This window comes from Bos mutus, chromosome 17, assembly GCF_027580195.1.
Source record: "Bos mutus isolate GX-2022 chromosome 17, NWIPB_WYAK_1.1, whole genome shotgun sequence".
Lineage (NCBI taxonomy): Eukaryota > Metazoa > Chordata > Mammalia > Artiodactyla > Bovidae > Bos > Bos mutus.
The window spans coordinates 3,199,286-3,217,698 of NC_091633.1; the positions used below are offsets into that span (position 1 = coordinate 3,199,286).

The window sequence follows — 18,413 nt, forward strand, 5'->3', positions numbered from 1 at the left end:
TCTGTCCCCTGCCATCAGCATGGTTCTTCAGACACAAAGGATGTTCCACAAAGGTTTCCTGAGGACCAAACTAAAGACATCTTTTCATAGCTAATGGGCAGTGGTCAGGACTCCTGTGTCCTGTTCTCCACTTCCTGGGTGGGCGTGTGCCTCATCCACATCTCTGTAACTCTCCCTCAGCCTGTCCAGCCCAGAATGGGTGACAAGTTCCCCTTAGCCACCTGGCAGAAGGGAGACCTGGAGCTCCTTCCAGTTCTCTGTGAAACAGCCAGTCTCGGGTAACTGACGTCACAGCTGAGGTTCCACATCATCTGTGAACTCATGCTCCAGAGGGGCCCCGCCTCCATTTCTGACTACAGTGACGAAGACTGGGGGCTTATCACATGCCGTTTAGGAGATGGTCTTCACATTAGACAGGCTGAAGGTAGACTTTGTCGCTTACTAGCTGCCCAACCTTGGGCAGGATTCTGGCTCTCTGAGCCTCAATATCTCATCTATAAAGTGGGCTAATAAAATTACCTACTTTGTTGTTGGGAGGATTCAATGACTCATGTTTGAAAACAACTGAGCTCTGTGCCTGAAATATGAGTGCTCAATAAATGTGACTATGTCAGTGATTTTAGTTACGGGAATGGGATGCCAAGGGAGATTTCATTTAAACTAGGAGTTCCACCTGTGTGTGTGTGTTTGTGTGTCCACTGGACTAAAGAATCCCTAAGGCCGTCCTTAGCTTCAGGATTCTATTTCTCGAATATCTTCCTATCCAATACTCCTTCATTTCTCTCATTGATTTTCCTTCCCTTTTCTTTTCTCCTCTCTCCACAATTAGGCCACCTAATGCCCACAGGTTCGGCTGACCCCACCCACCCTCTGCACCTACCAGGCTTGGAGATGCCATCTTGTTCTTGCTTTAAGTCAGGAGTCACAAATGACACTTTTTTTAAATTAAGAAAAAAAAAAAAACCTCACAGCTCCACCGTCACGCCCACCAGGAGCATCTGCATTGCTGTTCCCTTCTCTCCTTCACTGCTGCTAATGACAATATGATGATTTTCCCTACTACTCGAAAAACTATTTTTATGTAATTAATATATGCTTGCTTGCTTATAAATGCCTAATTTAAAAAGAAAAAAGAGCTTGGCAAATTTCTATTAAAAAAAATTAGGGGCCTCTGCAGAATTTCATTACTTCTTGTTCCTTACTTAAATGCAAAATCCTCTGGTTTTTAATGCAAATATGGGAAGATTAAGTCCACCCGTGAGTTAGTGGTTTATAAAGTGACTTACTAGGTAGACATCCCAAATCTCCCACCCATCTCACTCCCAGGGTTCCCCCAGTCTGCTGGGCCACAGCATAAGACTGCAAAGACCCTCTGCCAAGACCAGCCATCCAGAAGAGAGGAGAAGGGTGGGTGTGGCTGAAGGCTAGACAGGGGTGAGGCTTAGAGAGGCTGCATTAGGGGAAGATTTAGGAGGGGCACAGTTCTCTGGAGAAAAGAGGAGCTTGGGTGGCTTCGTGGGCCTTCAGAAGACATCAGGATCCCCGAAGCCTTTCTTTCCCCTTTCTAGGCACAGTGCCAGGGAAAAGGACTGTTGTTGAAATGAAACGAATACTCAAAATATAAGAAACACATCAAAATGCTAGCAGTGCTTGGTCTAAGGGAAGAGTTTTTGTTTTTGGCAGATGTGGTCATATTGCTTGTATAATAAAACTTAAAGTTTTAAAGTCAATTATTTCAATTAGTTGTGCTTAGCCAAGAAAACAGACAAAAACCTAGAAAAATAAGGTTTTGGCTCCCACTGAAAAGTAGCGTATTCTCAAAGGAAGACCATTAAAAGGGAAAACAGAAGCTTCGTGGACACCTGGCTCTCCATCCCTGGATGAGGACTGAGGTCCTTACCTAGCAGCTGTGGTAATGCAGAACGACCACTCCCCGGCAGCCAGGAAACCTGCTTCTAGTTCTCTGCCACTAACTTGCTGTGACCTTGGGCAAGTCAAGCCACCTCTCTGGGCCTGTTTCCTCATCTGTAAAGTGAGGGGACCTGGTTAACTTTAAAAAATATGTACCGTGCCCTTACTCTGGGCACTGTGCTGAAGCTGTTTTTATTAAACAAAGGAATAATCACTTAGAAAACACTGACTGCTCAGTGTTATTGGGCATTGTGGTTACAGAGGTGAACAGATGAGTAACCCGGTCATTGACATATTCACAACATGGTCAGGAAGACAGAGCAAAGAGATGGCCAACCACACACTCAGTGCAGAGACACGTCAGCACACGAAGGGGAGGCCTCTGCCGGTGGGGTGGAGTGGCACAGGAGAGGCCTGAACTGAATCTTGGGGATCCCTGGCTCTTACTCTCAAAGGCTGTATAGTCTGATACAAGGCTGGGACAAATATCCAAACACCTACCTCGAAAGGCAGAGCAGAGCCACCACTGGTAAGCCAAGTTCAGAGAGAGGGGAACCCATGCGGCTTGGGCTGGGTTGTGGAGGGGCAGGCAGGAGGCAGATCAGAGAAGCTTGTGAGGGGCTGGTGGGGAAATGGCATTGGGATAAACCTTGGAGGGTGAAGAGAACTTCCTCAGAGCCCTGAAGATCATTCTAGATGAGGAGCCTGCAGGTGCAGCTGGGGCAGCGGGCAGGCCAGAGCGGCAGGGCTGGCAAGGCTGAAAGCTAACTGAAGGCACTGTGGTGAGAGCCCGTGGAATGATGGGCCCTGGGCTGAGTGCTCCGCAGCCTCACGCCGGTTCTCAGAGGCAGGTTCCCTCACTGCTGCCTCGTTTTTTCACATAAGGAAACAGAGGCTCAGAGAGGTTACAGACTCACAGCTGATGGACGGCAGAAACAGCCCTTAACCCAGGTCTGCCTGATGCCCCACCTTGACTCAACACTGGAATGCCAGGCAGTGGCATTACCAAGCCCTTCCCATACAAGGTACCACTGTCCCAGCACACCTGGCCTGGCATTGCACCAAACACGTGGGTACCAGAGGTCAATTCCTGCCTTAACCTTGGAAGCTGGCTCAATTCAGCCCTTTCCACTTGGGCAGCTACAGGACTATCAGGATTGCCTTCACCAGAAAAGGGGGGATGGGACTGGGCAAGAAATAGCAGCACTGCCAAGCGGCTTTGTGCTCCACTGTCCACAGGTCTCATTTATTGCTCTTCTACAATGGTGTAGACTGGCTCACTTCCAGCTTGTCTCCAGTCAGCCTAGCGTCGTCATGGCCCCAGGATGGACCACTCTGCCTTGACTAGGGTGGCTGATTTTTCCTGTTAGGCTGAGGTTTTAATGGGACCTTGTTCCCTCGGATGCTATCCAGGTACTGCCGGATGTTCGTGGATTCCCGTCGCCAGCGCCCCAACTTTCTGAGCTGGTCTGTCATGAATTTCTTTTTCAGGTGGTCATACAAGTGGTTCATCTTTTTCTTGGTCTTGTCTGCAGCTCTTATCTTACAAAAAGCAGAGGTGAGATTACTTCACAGTAAGAGAGGGATCTGTGCTGCTGCTACGAGGTGGAAAAGGAGCCAGATGAACTCAGTATTCCATCAATAACTTGGCTCACAGGGAGCTCCATTTCCCTGTTTGTAGAGGGCCTCTAGCCAGCTCACTCCTGTGGTACCTTCTGACAGTCTGCAGCCTCAGAGACTAACATCTCTGTTCGGAGAGTGGTCAGAAAGAGGGAGGGAAAAGGGTGCATCTTGTAACCCCCCTCCTTAACTCTTATCACTCAGTCCCTATTACTCACTTGGTGCCCCCCACATATTGTCGGTGACACCCCCTATGTCACACTGAACTGGACTTCTTTTTGGCCACACCACACAGCTTGTGGGATTCTAGCTCCTGGATATGAATTGAACCTGTGCCCTCAACAGTGAAGCACAGAGACCTAACCACTGAACCACCAGGGAATTCCCTACTTATTTCTTCTATTACAATATATTGCCAAAGTCCCCACAGGGCATAGCCATCCCAGTTGAGAACCATGGCCACACATGCAGGGATACCAGCCATTATCCACTGTTCTCAGAGCACTGTTCAGAGGGTTCCCAACACACTAGATATTTGCTGCCCTCCTGGAGGCCCTGAGAAATCAATGGCTGGCCAGAGCCATCTCCTCCCCTAATGGGAGAACTGTGTGTGGGAGAAACACTGCTCTAATTCCACTACACCATGCCACTGGAAGTTTAGCAGAGAGACACTCACACCTCTACTCTTCTTTTGGTCTCGGTGACATTTAAGATCTGCCACCATCTCTTAAATCTTTCCCACTGTTTTCAATGTCAGAATCTCACGGGTCCCTCCAGATTTGGTCCTGGAAAGTGGAGAGGGGCTCAAAAAAGTCAAGAAGGGTACAGCAGCTTAACTCTGGCCCCCTGCTCTAGTGGAAAAAACAGGCACATTCTCAGAGTCCATCAAGTTCACTAGTCTCTTCCTCATGCCCAAAACACTGCCTGTCCCAAGTGAGCCCTGAAGATGCATTTAATGAATTAATCAGTCAGGGCCTGTGGGATGATGACACTGTGGTTGCTCTCTTCTTCTGAGGGTTTTTGGGTAAGCAGGTCAAACCTTTCTTGTCCATAAGCAAAAAGTAGAAAAATCTCAGTTCTCATGTGGAAAAGTGGGAGATAATCCCTGAAGGTAAAAAAAAAATGACCAAATGGTGTCAATGCCAATTCAAGCTCTAGAAGCAAGACTTGTTTTTACAGGAGATTGTAGGAATACACTCAGGGGCTCCTTAAATAGAAAGGTAATGTGTTTTGAGGGAAAAAAATCCCACAGGAACCAAGAGATGTGGAATCTTCCTTGGCTCCTTTAAACAAGGAATAGCTATGACACTTGGGTGAATCAGTAACCTGGAGTCTCAATTGTCTCCTCTGTAAAAGAGGCTTGTATTAGAGCACCTTGATGGCCTCCTACCACTTCTAAGATCTGAGAGCTCCCTCCAAGGTTTCCGGGAGAGTGAAATGAACATGGATCAAGCCACTAACACCCTCTAATGGAAAGGCTTGTGATGACTTTACCTCCATCTCATAGATTCGCTGTGCACTGAGGTTGTCACGTATTATCACCCGAGATAAGTGGCTCTTGGGTAAAAATTTTTTCACTGCTGCTTCACTGGAATTCATTAAGCTGGAGAGGGAGGAGAAGGTGGTACAGGCTTGATGGCTGGGGTCAAGACTAGAACACAACCTGATCTGATGGGATCCCGGGGTAGTGGCTGACCCTTCCTCAAGTTTCTTGGGAGAGGCACTGCCTTGTCATAACTGTCAGAGGAGCAAGGGAGTAGGCTTAGGTTTCTTCCTGTGGAGTATGTGTGCCTAAGGGGTGTTTCTTGGAAGATGCTGAGAGGAAAATAAAATCCTGAGAAGGATGTAGAAAGGTCAGAGTAATCCATAAAAGAAGTGTCAAGAGGGACTTATAAGTGTCCAAAGGAGCAGTCAACTGAAGAAAATGCAGGATGAAATGGGAGGCAAAGGTCTTAGAGGAAAGAAGCAAAGTCAGAGGGATAAATTTGAGGAGGGTTGGGGAGGGGCACTGTTCAGCCTAGGTCTAAGGGAGATCCCGGTGGGGAAGGTCAAAGGAATCAGGAAAAAAGAGAATAAAATCCCTGGACACAGGTTATGTTGGTTAATTGGGAAATTCTAAGGGAAAAGGGTTTGGGAAAAGTCTAGAAAGGTAAAGAAAGTCTGAAGTGGACAAACACTTGAGGAGACTCTGGAGGGTGAGAAACAAAAGTTGGGATGGGATGGGGTACGGTAGAATGAAGCCAGGTGCTCCAGGCTAAACTAGAGGTAATAATTTGGTTAAAATGAGGAACTGGTCAAAAATGGATAATACCAGGCATTGAGTTTTCACTTTTGATAATTTGGTGACACCATGAAGTGGTTTTGCAACTATATAAATATTTTTTGCTTACTTGAAAATAATTATTCATAATATTTTCTTTCTAAAATTTGGAAACTATTTAAATATACAATAAGGAAGCAACTAAATAAATTGTGATTAGGCCATACAATAAAATACTAAGCAGCTATGGATAAAACAGACATCCACAGTGTATGGGGGGGGCGGGGCAAGTTTACAAAATAATAAACTTTTTTGTGACATATTCCCTCTCTACCACTAAAAAAAAAAAATGCAAAAGCATGTTGCAGTATGCATTTATGAATAAATCTGAAACAATATACACCACAATGGTAGCAGTGATTGTCTCTAGCCATTCATTATGCTCATCTGATTTTTCTATGTGTATATTATTCTGATAGGACAATAGTACAATTTTTAAAGGATAAAACACTTTGAAGGACTAAAAAACTCTTTATCCTAATTCATTTTCAGCCCGTTTGGAACAGTGATTGTCTCCAGATTATTCATTTTGCTTGTCCATCTGATTTTTCTAGAAGTGCATACTATTTTCACAGAAAAAAAAAAAAGGGGGACAAATTTTAGAGGATAAAACATTTCGAAGGATTAAAAAAATTTCCCCCTAATTCATGTTCAGCCAGTTTGAAACTGTGCTTTTCTGAATGCTTTTACATCTACAAACAAGTAGAAAGAAACACCCTTTATCTCCCATTTATAATTTTTCCGACAGAAAAGACATGAGGGGATAGAAAAGACTCCTTTAGAGATCAAGATGCTCACAATCAAAAGTCCCCCGAATTCTGCTGGGGGTAAAAAAAAAAAGCGTAAAATACCTAAAGATACACTAAACAGTTCACCCACTCAATGGTGCACCAAATTACCAATACTTCCTGGGAAGGGGGGCGGGGGGGCGGGGAGATAAAGGCCATGACAGGAAATACTCCCTTTCAAGTAGTAATATCATTTTGAAACATAAGGCTGCCAGAGCACGGCCTCTGTGGGAGCCTGGGCAGGGGTGCGGGGTGCGGGGGCGGGTACTCTGAGGGAGTGTGAAATGGAGGCGGCGAGGGGAAGCTGAGGTCTGTGGGGACATGGCCACGGCTGAGGGAACGAACGGCTTTCCCTGGGTCACTGTGGAAAGCAGACTGAGGAAAGCGTCAGGCCTGAGAGAACCTGGGCTTCACCCGGCTGGTAAGGAAGTTCGACTCGGCCCAGGGGGCGCTAGGAACCTTCTGGACAGACGACGTCAAGCCTGGGAGACTACAGGCCGGGCCCGGGCGTTCGGAGGATATATGGGTTGAGTTGGGAATCTCAGCCTCCTTCAGAGTCCGGGCTGAGGGCGTTCGGGCTCCGGAGAGGGTGAAGACCTGGACTGGGACATTCAGACTCTCCTGGGGTCTAAGAAAAGCCCCGGCTCTGAGGCGCCCAAGGTTCTGCAGAGCCAGGACCAAGATCCCCGCGGCTGCCTGAGGGAACAGAAGTCTGAGAGAGTTCGGCTTCCCAGTGGGTCCGGGCTCTGACGAACGCTCTGGGTACCCGGGCCGCACCTGAAGAGAACAAGCGGCTGCGCGGTCCGCGGCCGCAGGAAGCAAATCTTCGGCTGGCTCCCTACGTGAGTGTCCCGGCGGTTACTGAGCCTACTGTGCCGGAAGAAGGCCGACGCCGGGTAGGTGCCAGAACTGCTGGTCGCCTCACCGGCAACGGGCGAGTCTAGGTTCCATGTGACCGAGGGTCGGAGCTGCTGGCCAACCGCTGAGTTTTCGTCTCCCGCTTTGGCGAGCAACTCGGGAATGGGAGCCTTCTCGGGGTCCATGTTCTTCTGAGCGCGCGCAGACACGGAGTGAGCGCCTGCGCAGACGCGGTGCGCGGAGCACGGCACGTTGCCCGGGAGACACGCAAGGAAGGCGGGACCAGGGGGTGGGGTGGGGCGGGCCGTGTGGGCGTAGCCCGGAAGCCTGCGGATGCGGCCGGATTGTCCCTTGGCGACTGCCGTGGCGCCGCCCGGTGCGTTGCCATGGAGACGGGCTGGGCGAGAACTAGTGGGCTGCGGCACGCAGAGCCTGGACCCTACTTTTCGACTAGGACTGCTGGGGTTCCCGCGTGATCGCAGGGCGGTGGCTGGTGAGTCCGGGCCTGGCAGCTCCAGGACGGGGAAAACGAGGCCGGGGTTTCTCCGGAGACCCGGCACGGCGCATCTCTTTCTGCAACAAGGGACCATTGCTATGGAAACCGGAGCCCCTGGCCGGTGGGGACAGTGGCTCCTGGGTCGTGACCGATCTTCTCTGACCCGGAGACGCTCGCCCAAGGTTGCTTCCTGAATGCACTTGCCCTCCCGCCCGCGAGAGAGAGGTAAGACCCCGAGGTCTTGACACAGCGGGCAAATAAGCCCATTCCAACGCCAACTCCCCGGGAAATCTACCTGACTCACCCCTGAAGTGGCGCCTTTCTCCCATCAACCCTTGGACTATGTTCCACGTTTTATAACCCAGTATTAACGAAAGCCGCATGGCGTTTGCCCACTTTTCTCTCTAGAAAGATCGGCTGTTTTGAGCCTTGCTTTGTGACCCTAGACAGGTCCTTTTCCCCACTCTGCCTCACTTTCCCCGTGTATAAAATGGAGATATTAACCCCAGACACCGGCTTGCTATGCTGTTTTGTAGGCTGTAGAATTGTGACACTGAGATGCCGCCGAGTCGCTCTTTCTCCCGCTCTCTCCCCCTCAAGTTAAAAGTTCTTCAGATCTTTGGGTCATTTCTTCAGGCGATCTTTGCAACTCTGTAGCCCCAGCCTGAAGTAACTCCATTTATTCTTCATTCTCATAATGCCCTAGATTTTAACTTCCCTAACAACAGCAACAGTAGTTAATTATGTGCCAGGCCCTGTGTTAAACACTTTACATGGATTACCTCATTTAATCCTCACACCATTCTTTTTTTTTTTGAAATGTCACATTTAATGTTTTCACCACTGTACTTCAGACCTACATTGTACAAAGTGACCAGTAAGTATGCCACAGTAATTAACCAACCTCTGAGATGTACTTTCACACCAGTGTCTTGGGCTCTTTTGATACTAAACACGTTTCTCATTCAGTTGAATTGAGATGCTGCAGTTGGGTTCTCAGGAGCCTTGTGAAAAAAAAACAAGCATACCACACCATCTTTGTTTAGTAAGTCAGTATTTGTTTCTTGCACAACAAACATTTACTTCATTGAAATTAAACTTCCAAATGTAACTTATTAATAGTCTTCAGGTTCAGCTCAGATCACTCAAGATGCAAATTCTCTGCTAAATCCAGATAACTTAACAATAATTTTAGCAGTTAATCATCCATAACACACACCAAGGTCTTTCTCCTAGAGCACTTTTAGGTATTCATTGTACAGGTGAAAAATGATCTTCAATTTTCTTCTCTTTTTAATCTAAAAGTTGGAAGGGAAAAGATTTTTTAGGGTAGGCACTATTATCCCTATTGCTCAACTCTGTTGCACCCATAATTGCCTATTTAATGTCTGTCTTTCCCATGAGACTTTGAGTTCTGTGAGAGAGGGGGCCATGGCTGTCTTGTACATTTCAGTATCCCCAGCACCTACCACAGTGCCTGATAAGTGTTTCTTGATTAGCATGAAAATGACTTTCCTCTCATCACTATCCTCACCTTCCAGAGCAGTGTCTTCTCACCACACATTTTGTCCCTGTAATGAATGGCAGCCTCCCCTAATTCCTGTTGCCCGCTGGGCACTAGTTTTGGGGGCCTTCTGTCCACTTCTCTCTGAGTTTTCAGGTGATGAGGCTCCAGAACATCCCTTAGCATTTGGGCTTCCAGTTGGTTGAGGGTCGGGCTTTTCCTCTGCCCCTGGTAGCTCAGACTGTAAAGAATCTGCTTTCAATGCAGGAGATCCAGTTTGATCCCTGGGTAGGGAAGATCCCCTGGAGAAGGGAATGGCTACCCACTCCAGTAATCTTGCCTGAAAAACATAGACAGAGGAGCCTGATGGGCTACCGTCCTTGGGGTCTCAAAGACTGAGTGACTTTCACTTTCACTTCACGTAAGACTTTCAGAACAAACCAGTCCCATCCGCCCTACCTACCTGGGGTGAGCCTATTGCACTGGACTCTGGGGGTACTGGCAGGTAGGATTTGTCTAGGCAGCCTTTGACCTTCCTCTCTAGCAGCCTAAGAACCACCCTCACCTCCAGCCAGCTCCTCTCCTGAATTCTAGAGAAACATGGCCAGAGATCCCATCTTTTCCAGAAAATCTCTCGGGAGGCAGAGTCTTGGTTGTTGGAGTCATTTCTTCATTCAGCAAATATTTTTAAGCACCTGCTTGTGGGAACATGCAGCTTGGCACTGGCGATATAGTAGGAACAAAGGCAGAAACAGTGATAAACCATGAGAACTCACACACAGGGCATGGCAAAAGCACATCTTCAGGAAATGTTAGGAAGGAGGGCACCTGGGACCTGCCTGGAGCTGGTATTTGATCACGTGTAGGGGAGGGTATAGTCCCAGAAAGTTTCCCTCAGGAAGTGGTTCTTGGCCAAGATCCCAATGCTCAACAGTTCTCTGCTGAATGGGACAGACTAGGACTTGCCAGGCTTGTAAGGAAAGGGGGTTCTGGACTGAGAGCAGGAAGGGCCCTAGAACAGAATAGGACTCAGCCCAGCCGAGGCCCTTCAGGACATGAGAAAGGTTAAAAGCGGGGTGGAGAGATGGGCAGGAGCCAGGCCACAAGTGACCTTGACAGCCACACTGAGGGGTCCCACTGAGTTATATGAAGCAGGGGGCCCTGAACTGGGGCTCCTCATCTGTCTCCTCTCCCTCCCTGCAGTTTTCCATGGACACAGCCTAGCAGGAAGAGGGCGCCTTTATGTCTCACGGGCCGCTGACCCACTGGCCTGATGACAGCATCCCCGTGTGCCTTCCCAGTTCAGTTCCGGCAGCCCTCGGTCAGCGGCCTCTCACAGATCACCAGTAGCCTGTATATCAGCAGCGGGGTGGCCGCCAACAACAGGCTCATGCTCTCCAGCAACCGCATCAGCACGGTCATCAATGTCTCAGTGGAGGTGGTGAACGCCTTGTACGAGGACATTCACTATGTGCAGGTGCCGTGGCCGACACACCCACCTCGCGGCTCTGTGACTTCTTCGATCCCATCGCAGACCACATCCACAGCGTGGAGATGAAGCAGGGCCGCACCCTGCTGCACTGCGCCGCCGGCGTCAGCCGCTCGGCCGCCCTCTGCCTCGCCTATCTCATGAAGTACCACGCCATGTCCCTGCTGGACGCCCACACGTGGACCAAGTCCTGCCGGCCCATCATCCGGCCCAACAACGGCTTTTGGGAGCAGCTCATCCACTATGAGTTCCAGCTATTTGGCAGGAATACCGTGCACATGGTCAGCTCCCCCGTGGGCATGATCCCTGACATCTACGAGAAGGAGGTCCGTCAGATGATTCCACTCTGAGCCATTCCGCCAGCACGTGCCCCAGGGTCACTGATCTTCCACCAAGATCTGTGCTCAGACACCCTCCTTTTGTCAATACAGGAAAACCAGGTGACACCTTTTATAAGGGCAAGGAAAAAGGAAGCGTGCTGTAAGCTCTTAATCTTATCATTCACATCTTTAAAGAGTCAGCTTACTACATGCAAGATGGTGAAGATAAGTTTTCTCCCCAGTGAGTGACAGGTCATGGCTGCTGACCAGGGGAGGGTGAACCAGGTGGTGCCCAGGTCAAGTGGACCAGCGCCCAGTGCACGTGGCAAGTCTGGAATCCTGCAGTCTTCCCCATGACCAACTAACTAACTGAATAAGTCTAATTAACTAACAATAAGATAACTAACTGAATGAGTCTTTCACAATTCCACCTCATTCTTTTGAACCCAAACGCCAGCCTTAAGCATCATGGCACCTCCTGTGCTTCTCACGGTTTAGGTGCCAACCTACTGGATGAGTAGCCTTCAAGCAGTGTTCCAGAAACTCTGGGAGCCCCAAGGCAACCCTGCTTTCACCTTTAGCCACCATTGGCCAAGTCTGGTTTTCTGGATGGATTGGACTTACACATAAGATAGTTTTCAAAGGATGCATTCTGTTGTGTTAAATTTTTTTTAACATTTTTTTTTATTTGAGCACTGCTCTACACGGCAAGCTCTTCTCCAGCTTTTGATGAAAGGTGGCATTGGTCTCTGTTTCGGGGCACGTGTTGGAGAGCAGGCCTGACGTCAGGCCTCAGCCCAGAAGGCTGGAGCTGTGAACCGAAACGCAGCCTTGTCACCTCCTGCTCATGTGACCTGTGGCCTCATGGAGCCTGAGTTTCCTCATCCCAGTGATGACAGCCCTTTCCTCTTAGGGTCATCGTGAGGATCAGTGCTTCCTTAGCGCAGTGCCCCAGCGCGTGGTAGGTGCTTGTGTGACCAGCCGCTCTCCGCACGAATGATGCCCTGGCCCCACTGGCCCGGGTCTGAGAGTCATCCTCACAACAGCAGCTCCCTGCATCTGTGTACAGCCCCTTATTGCTCAGAAAGTGCTCTTTCCAAAAGTTGTCCTGCATGGGGAAAAAACGGTTTCAGTCTTCGCGCACCCCTGCCTTGCAGGAGGCCTAGATCTCAGAGCCTTTTCAGGTTTCCCACTGTGTTTAACCCCATGTCACCTGGGAGTCCTAGAACAAGGAGCACACATCCGGCTTCTCCCAAAGGGCCTTGTTTAGATCACCGGCCATGAGAGCCAGCCCTGGCCTAGCTGGCTGCTGGGGTCCATGGGGGCGTGTGCCAAAGGGATGAATAAGCAAACCTCACCTGAAGGTCCTGAAATCCAGGGTGGGTCCAAGGTGTGCAAGGATCTGGGTCAAGACCAGCTATTCTAACCCAGAGGTTTTCAGACCAAAGGACAACTGCTCCATCTGGGTCCAGAGCCCAGTGGAGGCCAAACACGCCTTCTCTCCACGCCCACCCCTCCCCTGCTTTCACAAAGAGCCTGCCCACAGGTGTCATTTTAGGGTCGGGGGAGACCCGTCTCATTTTCTCGAAGGATAAACAGACCCACAAACACCAGAGCTGGTGTGGTGAGGCCCCCACAAAGCAGAAGAAACCCATCTGAAAGAAACCCAGGTGGAAAATTTCGTTGAAAGCATTTTTTTTTTTAAGAGAAGTTTATTTGGGTCTATTTTGTTTCAGGTTCTAAAATGGTTAAATCAACATACCATAAAAGTAACTGTGTCCTGTGTAAGGTTCTATGTGTTTTAACACGTTTGTGTCACTACCTCCACAATCAGGATGCAGAGCAGTTCCGTCCCCTCAGAATTCCCTTATGCTGGCCCTTTGCCCCACCCCAGCCTCTGGCAAACCCGTCTCTGTTCTCCATCTGTACAGATTTGCCTTTTCCAGAAACTCACATACATAGGTCATAGCGGGTGTAGCCTCTGGAGACGCTTCTTTGAGTGTGTCTGAGGCTCACACGTGTTGCCTTTCGTGGCCGTGTGCTGTTCCTTTGCACAGGTGAGCCAGTGTGTCTTACTTTCACCCACTGAAGGATATTTGGCTTGTTTCCAGTTTTTGGCAATTTTGAATAAAACTGCTACAGATACTTGTGTTTAGGTTTCTATATGAACAGAAAATTATCTAAGGTATGTACCTAGGAGTGAGATTGCTCAGTCATATAGTAAAGGTTTAACTTTAAAAAACCACCAGATTTCCAGAGTATCTACTTTTTTGCCTTCCACTATGAGATCGGTTCCTCTCTGGTCTTTGGAACGGCCAGTGTTTTTTATTTTAGCCGTTCTTACAGGTGTGTGGTGTTAACTCCTGTGATTCTGATTTGCACTTCCCATGTGGCTGATGATATTAAGCCTGTTTTTGTGTGTTTAATTGCCTTCCATGTTCCCTCTTTGGTGAAGTGTCTATTCAACGATTTTACCCATTTTTAAATTGAGTTGTTGTCTCACCATTGAAGGTTGGGAATTCTTTGAATATTCTGGATTGTTGTTGTTCAGTCATTAAGTCGAGTCTGACTGTTTGCAACCCCATGGACTGCAGCACAGCAGGCTTTTCCTGAAGTTTGCTCAAGTTCATGTCCATTGAGTTGGTGGTACCATCCAGCCATCTCATCCTCTGTCACACCCTTCTCTGCCTGCCCTCAATCTTTGCCAGCATCAGGGTCTTTTCCAAGAGAGTCATCTCTTCACATCAGGTGGCCAAAGTATTGAAGCTTCAGCTTCAGCATCAGCCCTTCCAACAAATATTCAGGGTTGATTTCCTTTAGGATTGACTGGTTTGATCTTCCAGCCCAAGGGACTCTAAAGAGTCTTCTGGATACAAGCCCTTTATCAGATATGGATCTGTAAGTATTTTCCCCCTAATCTAGCATGTCTTTTCTAGCTGCTCTTTAAAGTGTCTCCTGCAGAGCAGAAGTGTTATATGTGGATAAAGTGCTACTTTCCAGATTTTCCTTTTATGGATTATTGTTTTGGTGCCACATCTAAGAACTCTGCCTAACCTCCTATCACAAAGATTCTCTCTAGTGTTGGAGAGTTAAAATTTTCTCCTTATTTCCGTGATCCTTTTGTATAAGGTGTGAGGTTTAGTTTGAGGTTCGTATTTTTTCATATGGGTGTTTGATGGTTTCAGCTGCTTGTTGGAGGCTGTCCTTTCTCCTCCACTGAGCTGCCTTTACAGGGTCTGTTTTTTATGCTCCTCATTCAGTGTGATATATGTGTCTCTCTCTCTTTACCAATACCACATTATCTTGATGATTGTAACTTTAGAGTGAGTCCTACGGTATTCTTACTCTTAGAGAAGTGTCCATTATTTTACCGTTCACTATGATGTTAGCTATAGGCGTTTTTGTAGTTGCCGTGTATTAGATTAAGGAAGAGTTGGGAAGTCTTCTCTTCTGTTTTCTGGAAGAGATATATGGATGGGTGTTTCTTTAAACGTTTGGTAGGCTTCTGCAGTGAAACTGTTTGGGCCTGTAGATTTTTTTTTTTCAAAAGGATTAACAGTGAATTCAATTCCACTAATAGTTAAAGGATTAATCAAACTGTCTGTTTCATCTTTGGTGTGTTTTGGTAGTTCGTGATTTTCAAGGAATAGATTCATTTCATCTAATGGATCCAGTTTATGCACGTGGGGTTGTTCATAGTATTCCCTTAATATCCTTAGTGTCTGCAGAGTGACATCACATTTTCATTCTCCAAACTGATCATTTGTCTTCTCTATTTCTTTGTTAGTCTAGCTAGATGTTTATCAATTTAAAGAATCTTTTTAAAGAATAACCTACCTTGTGTCTTTAATTTTCTCTATTGTTCTTCCCTTTTCTATTTGACTGATTTCTGTTATTTGTTATTTTCATAGTTCTTCTTACTTTGAGTTTATTTTTCTCTTTTTTCTAATTTCCTAAGGTGGAAACTTAGATTATGGATTCGAGAGCTGCATCCCACAAAGTTTTACATGCTGCATTTTCATTTTTGTTCATTTCAAAACATTTTTTAGTTTTCCTTGCAATGTCCTCTTTAACCCATGTATTATTTAGAAGTGTGTAGTTTAACTTGTAAGTATTTGGAAATTTTACCACCATCTCTGTTGTTGGTTTCTAATTTTAAATACTGTCTAGGTCAGAGACCATAATATTGTATGATTTCATTCCTTCTAAATTTGTTGATGTTTACTTAACAGTGTAGGATATGGGCTGTCTTGGTGAATGTTTACTATGCACTTGGAAAGGGGGAGATGGTTATTTGGGATAGAATGTTCAGTAAGTGTCAGTTAGGACCAGTTGATGGATGGTGGTTTTCTGTTTCCTTGTCGTATTGATTACTGAGAGAAATGTTGAGGTATCCAACTAAGATTGTGGATTTGTGTACATCTCCTTTCAATTCTATTAATTTTGTTTCATGTATTTGAAGTTTTCTTGTCCAGTACATACATACTTAGGTTTGTTACATCTTCATGGTGAACTCACTCTTGTATCAACATGCGGTGTCTCTTTTCCTTCTTAATTTTCTGAAGTCTATTGTCTGACATTAACATGAACCACTCCAGCTTTAAGTGGTATTTGCATTATATATCTTTTCACATCCTTTTACTTTTAACCTAAAGTGTGTTTCCTGTAGACAGCATTTGGCTGGGTCTTTTTTTAAATTTATATCTTCAATTTGTCTCTTAATTGGTGTGTTTAGGCCCAAATTATTGCTATTTGGGTTTAGGTCTACCATTTTATTGTTTTCTGTTTATCCTTTCTGTTTTTTTATTCCTCTGTTTCCCTTTTCATGCCTTCTTTTGGATTACTAGTATTTTAAAATTATTCCACTTTAATTTTGTATAGTTTTTTCCAGAGATTGTACTAGAGATTTTAACATACATACTTAACTGTTTGTAATCTACCTAAATTAGTATCTTACTACCTCTCACTGGTATTCATATTGGATAGTGTATTAGTTTTCTCTTGCCACCATAAGAAATTACCACAAACTTAGTGGCTACAAACAATACCTATTTATTACTTGACGATTTATGTAGGGCACAAGTCTGGTCGGGCTTCACTAAGTCTTCTGCTCGTGTATGTGCTCAGCCATGCCCGACTCCTTGCCACCCTATGGTCTGCAGCCCTCCAGGCTCCTCTGTCCATGGGACTCCCAAGGCAAGAGTACTGAAAGGTTGTTGCTGAAACACGAAAGAGGTCAGGATTCTTGGCCTCCGGAGGAAAAGAATTCAATCCGGGGCCAGAGACGAGGCTTGATCGCTCAGAGCTTTTGTGTAATAAAGTTGTATTAAAGTATAAAAGAGAGAAAGCTTCTGACATAGACTTCAGAAGGGGGCAGAAAGAATACCCCCGTGCTAGTCTTTAGCTGGATGTTATATAGCTACTAGCAGTCTCCTAATTTAAAAAAAATGAAATGTCTCAAAACTCAGAGAATGGCACCAGGCCCCTCACCTACAAGATGCATTTTGAGATAATCTTGGCATCTGATGAGTCATCCCGGGCCATAAAACGATTGACTTGATTCTTGAAGAAAGGCAGATTCCCATACAAATAAATTGTTTCATTAACAGATTAGGAGAACAATGAATGAGTATAACATACTGGTTTGTCAAGTTGGTTCTGAGCCTTTAGGCAAACCAACTTGAAGACAGAGTCTGGGATAAATGCATAGCACATTAACATAGCTTAAGACAAACATTTCCATAAGAAAGATGCACTGGTTAGCTCAAGGTTTGAGAACGGTTAAATTCTGGTGGAGCCATAATCTCATTATGGCAACACAGAATTTTAAGAGAAACCTTGTTAAATTTGTATAGAGAAGGGGAAAAAATGTAACAGAGTTTGTTTCCTCCTGCCCTTTGAGAGAGAAATGTCTGACACTTGCAGCCTATTTCCTCCATTTGGAGACCCCTGGCCTTCCTGCCTGTTACCCTCTCAATACTAGAGTGGGTTGCCATTTCCTCCTCCAGGAGATCTTCCCAACCGAGGGATTGAATCTGCGCCTCCTGCACTAAGGTAGATTCTTCACCCTGAGCCACTGGGGAAGCTTGAGGCTTCTGCTTTGGGTCTCACAAGGCCAAAATCAAGGTGTTTTGTCAGGCTGAAACCCTGTGTGTTTTGTTTTGTTTTGTTTAACTGGAGGCTCTGGGAAAAGATTCTTCTTCCAAGCTTATTGACACTGTTACCTGAATTCAGTTCCTTGAAGTTGAAAGCGACCCCATTTCCTTCCTATCAGCTGGGGGCTGCTCTGTGCTCCTAGAAGCTTCCTGCATTCCTTTCCACGTGGCCTCCTCCAACAGTAGGAGGATTGTTGAATCCTCCTCAGGCTTTGAACACCTCTGACTTTTCTTCCTGCCGCATCTCCGAATCCAGTCAGACAGCAATCTCTGCCTTTAAGGATTCATGTGATTAGACTAGGCCCGCTCAGTAACCCAGACAGTCTGGATCTTAAAGTCCATAACCTCAATTACAACTGCAGAATCTCTTCTATCATGTAAAGTATCGTTCACACTTTCCAGGCAACCGGGCATTTGACAGAGGTGGATATCCTGCTGATTGTAGCTAGTTTTCTACTGACCTGTCTTCAAGTTCACAGATTTTCCTCTGTTGTTCTGCTACTAGAAGCATCCAGTATATTTTCAAATTTTGATTGATGTATTGTCTTAGTTTAAAATTTTTTAATTGGTGATTTTCTGTATCTCCTATTTTTCTCTGCTGAGACTTTCTGTCTTTTTATTTCTAAGGTCCTTTTCTGATAAGTCCAACATTGGGGTCATCTCAGTGTTTAGACTCTCCTGGTTCTTGGTATGTAGAGTAGCTTTGGATTGTGTCCTGGGCATTTTGAATTATTACTATATTTTGAGACTCTAGGTCTTGGTTAAATCCTATGGAAAATGTTGAGTCTTTGTTTTAGGAGGCAGTTGATCCATTTAGGATCATTTCCGGTCTTTGTCGTCTGGGCCGTTAAAAACAAGAGAACAGCGTTAAAGTGGAGTCTCTTAATGCTAAAACCCACGTCACCAAACCGAGACTTGGCAATAGTTTCAGCTCTTCCAGAAATGGAATATT

The 18,413-nt window shown here is 46.4% G+C and overlaps 2 protein-coding genes across 2 annotated transcripts; one reads left to right on the forward strand and one right to left on the reverse strand.

The window, feature by feature from the left end:
- Positions 1-2,986: 2,986 nt before the first annotated feature.
- C17H5orf52 (chromosome 17 C5orf52 homolog) lies at positions 2,987-7,689 on the reverse strand. Its single transcript, XM_005906399.2, has 3 exons — positions 7,417-7,689; positions 5,026-5,134; positions 2,987-3,453 (listed from the first exon to the last, which is right to left on the reverse strand). Exons 1-3 carry the CDS (start codon positions 7,680-7,682, stop codon positions 3,256-3,258), a joined length of 573 nt encoding a protein of 190 aa, XP_005906461.1. The 5' UTR covers positions 7,683-7,689; the 3' UTR covers positions 2,987-3,255.
- Positions 7,690-7,814: 125 nt separating this feature from the next.
- On the forward strand, positions 7,815-13,444 carry DUSP18 (dual specificity phosphatase 18). The gene is given in 3 exon segments (XM_070385849.1): positions 7,815-8,218; positions 10,701-10,978; positions 10,981-13,444. Coding segments are annotated over 2 exon segments (564 nt in total). The 5' UTR covers positions 7,815-8,218; positions 10,701-10,770; the 3' UTR covers positions 11,337-13,444.
- Positions 13,445-18,413: the final 4,969 nt, after the last annotated feature.

Coding starts and splice junctions, on each gene's coding strand:
- C17H5orf52 (XM_005906399.2), bottom strand. CDS start 7,682: ATGGACCCCGAGAAGGCTCCCATTCCCGAGTTGCTCGCCAAAGCGGGA. Junction 5,135..7,416: donor CAGCCGCTTGTTCTCTTCAG/GTGCGGCCCGGG, acceptor CTCCCTCTCCAG/CTTAATGAATTCCAGTGAAG. Junction 3,454..5,025: donor AGCGAATCTATGAGATGGAG/GTAAAGTCATCA, acceptor GCTTTTTGTAAG/ATAAGAGCTGCAGACAAGAC.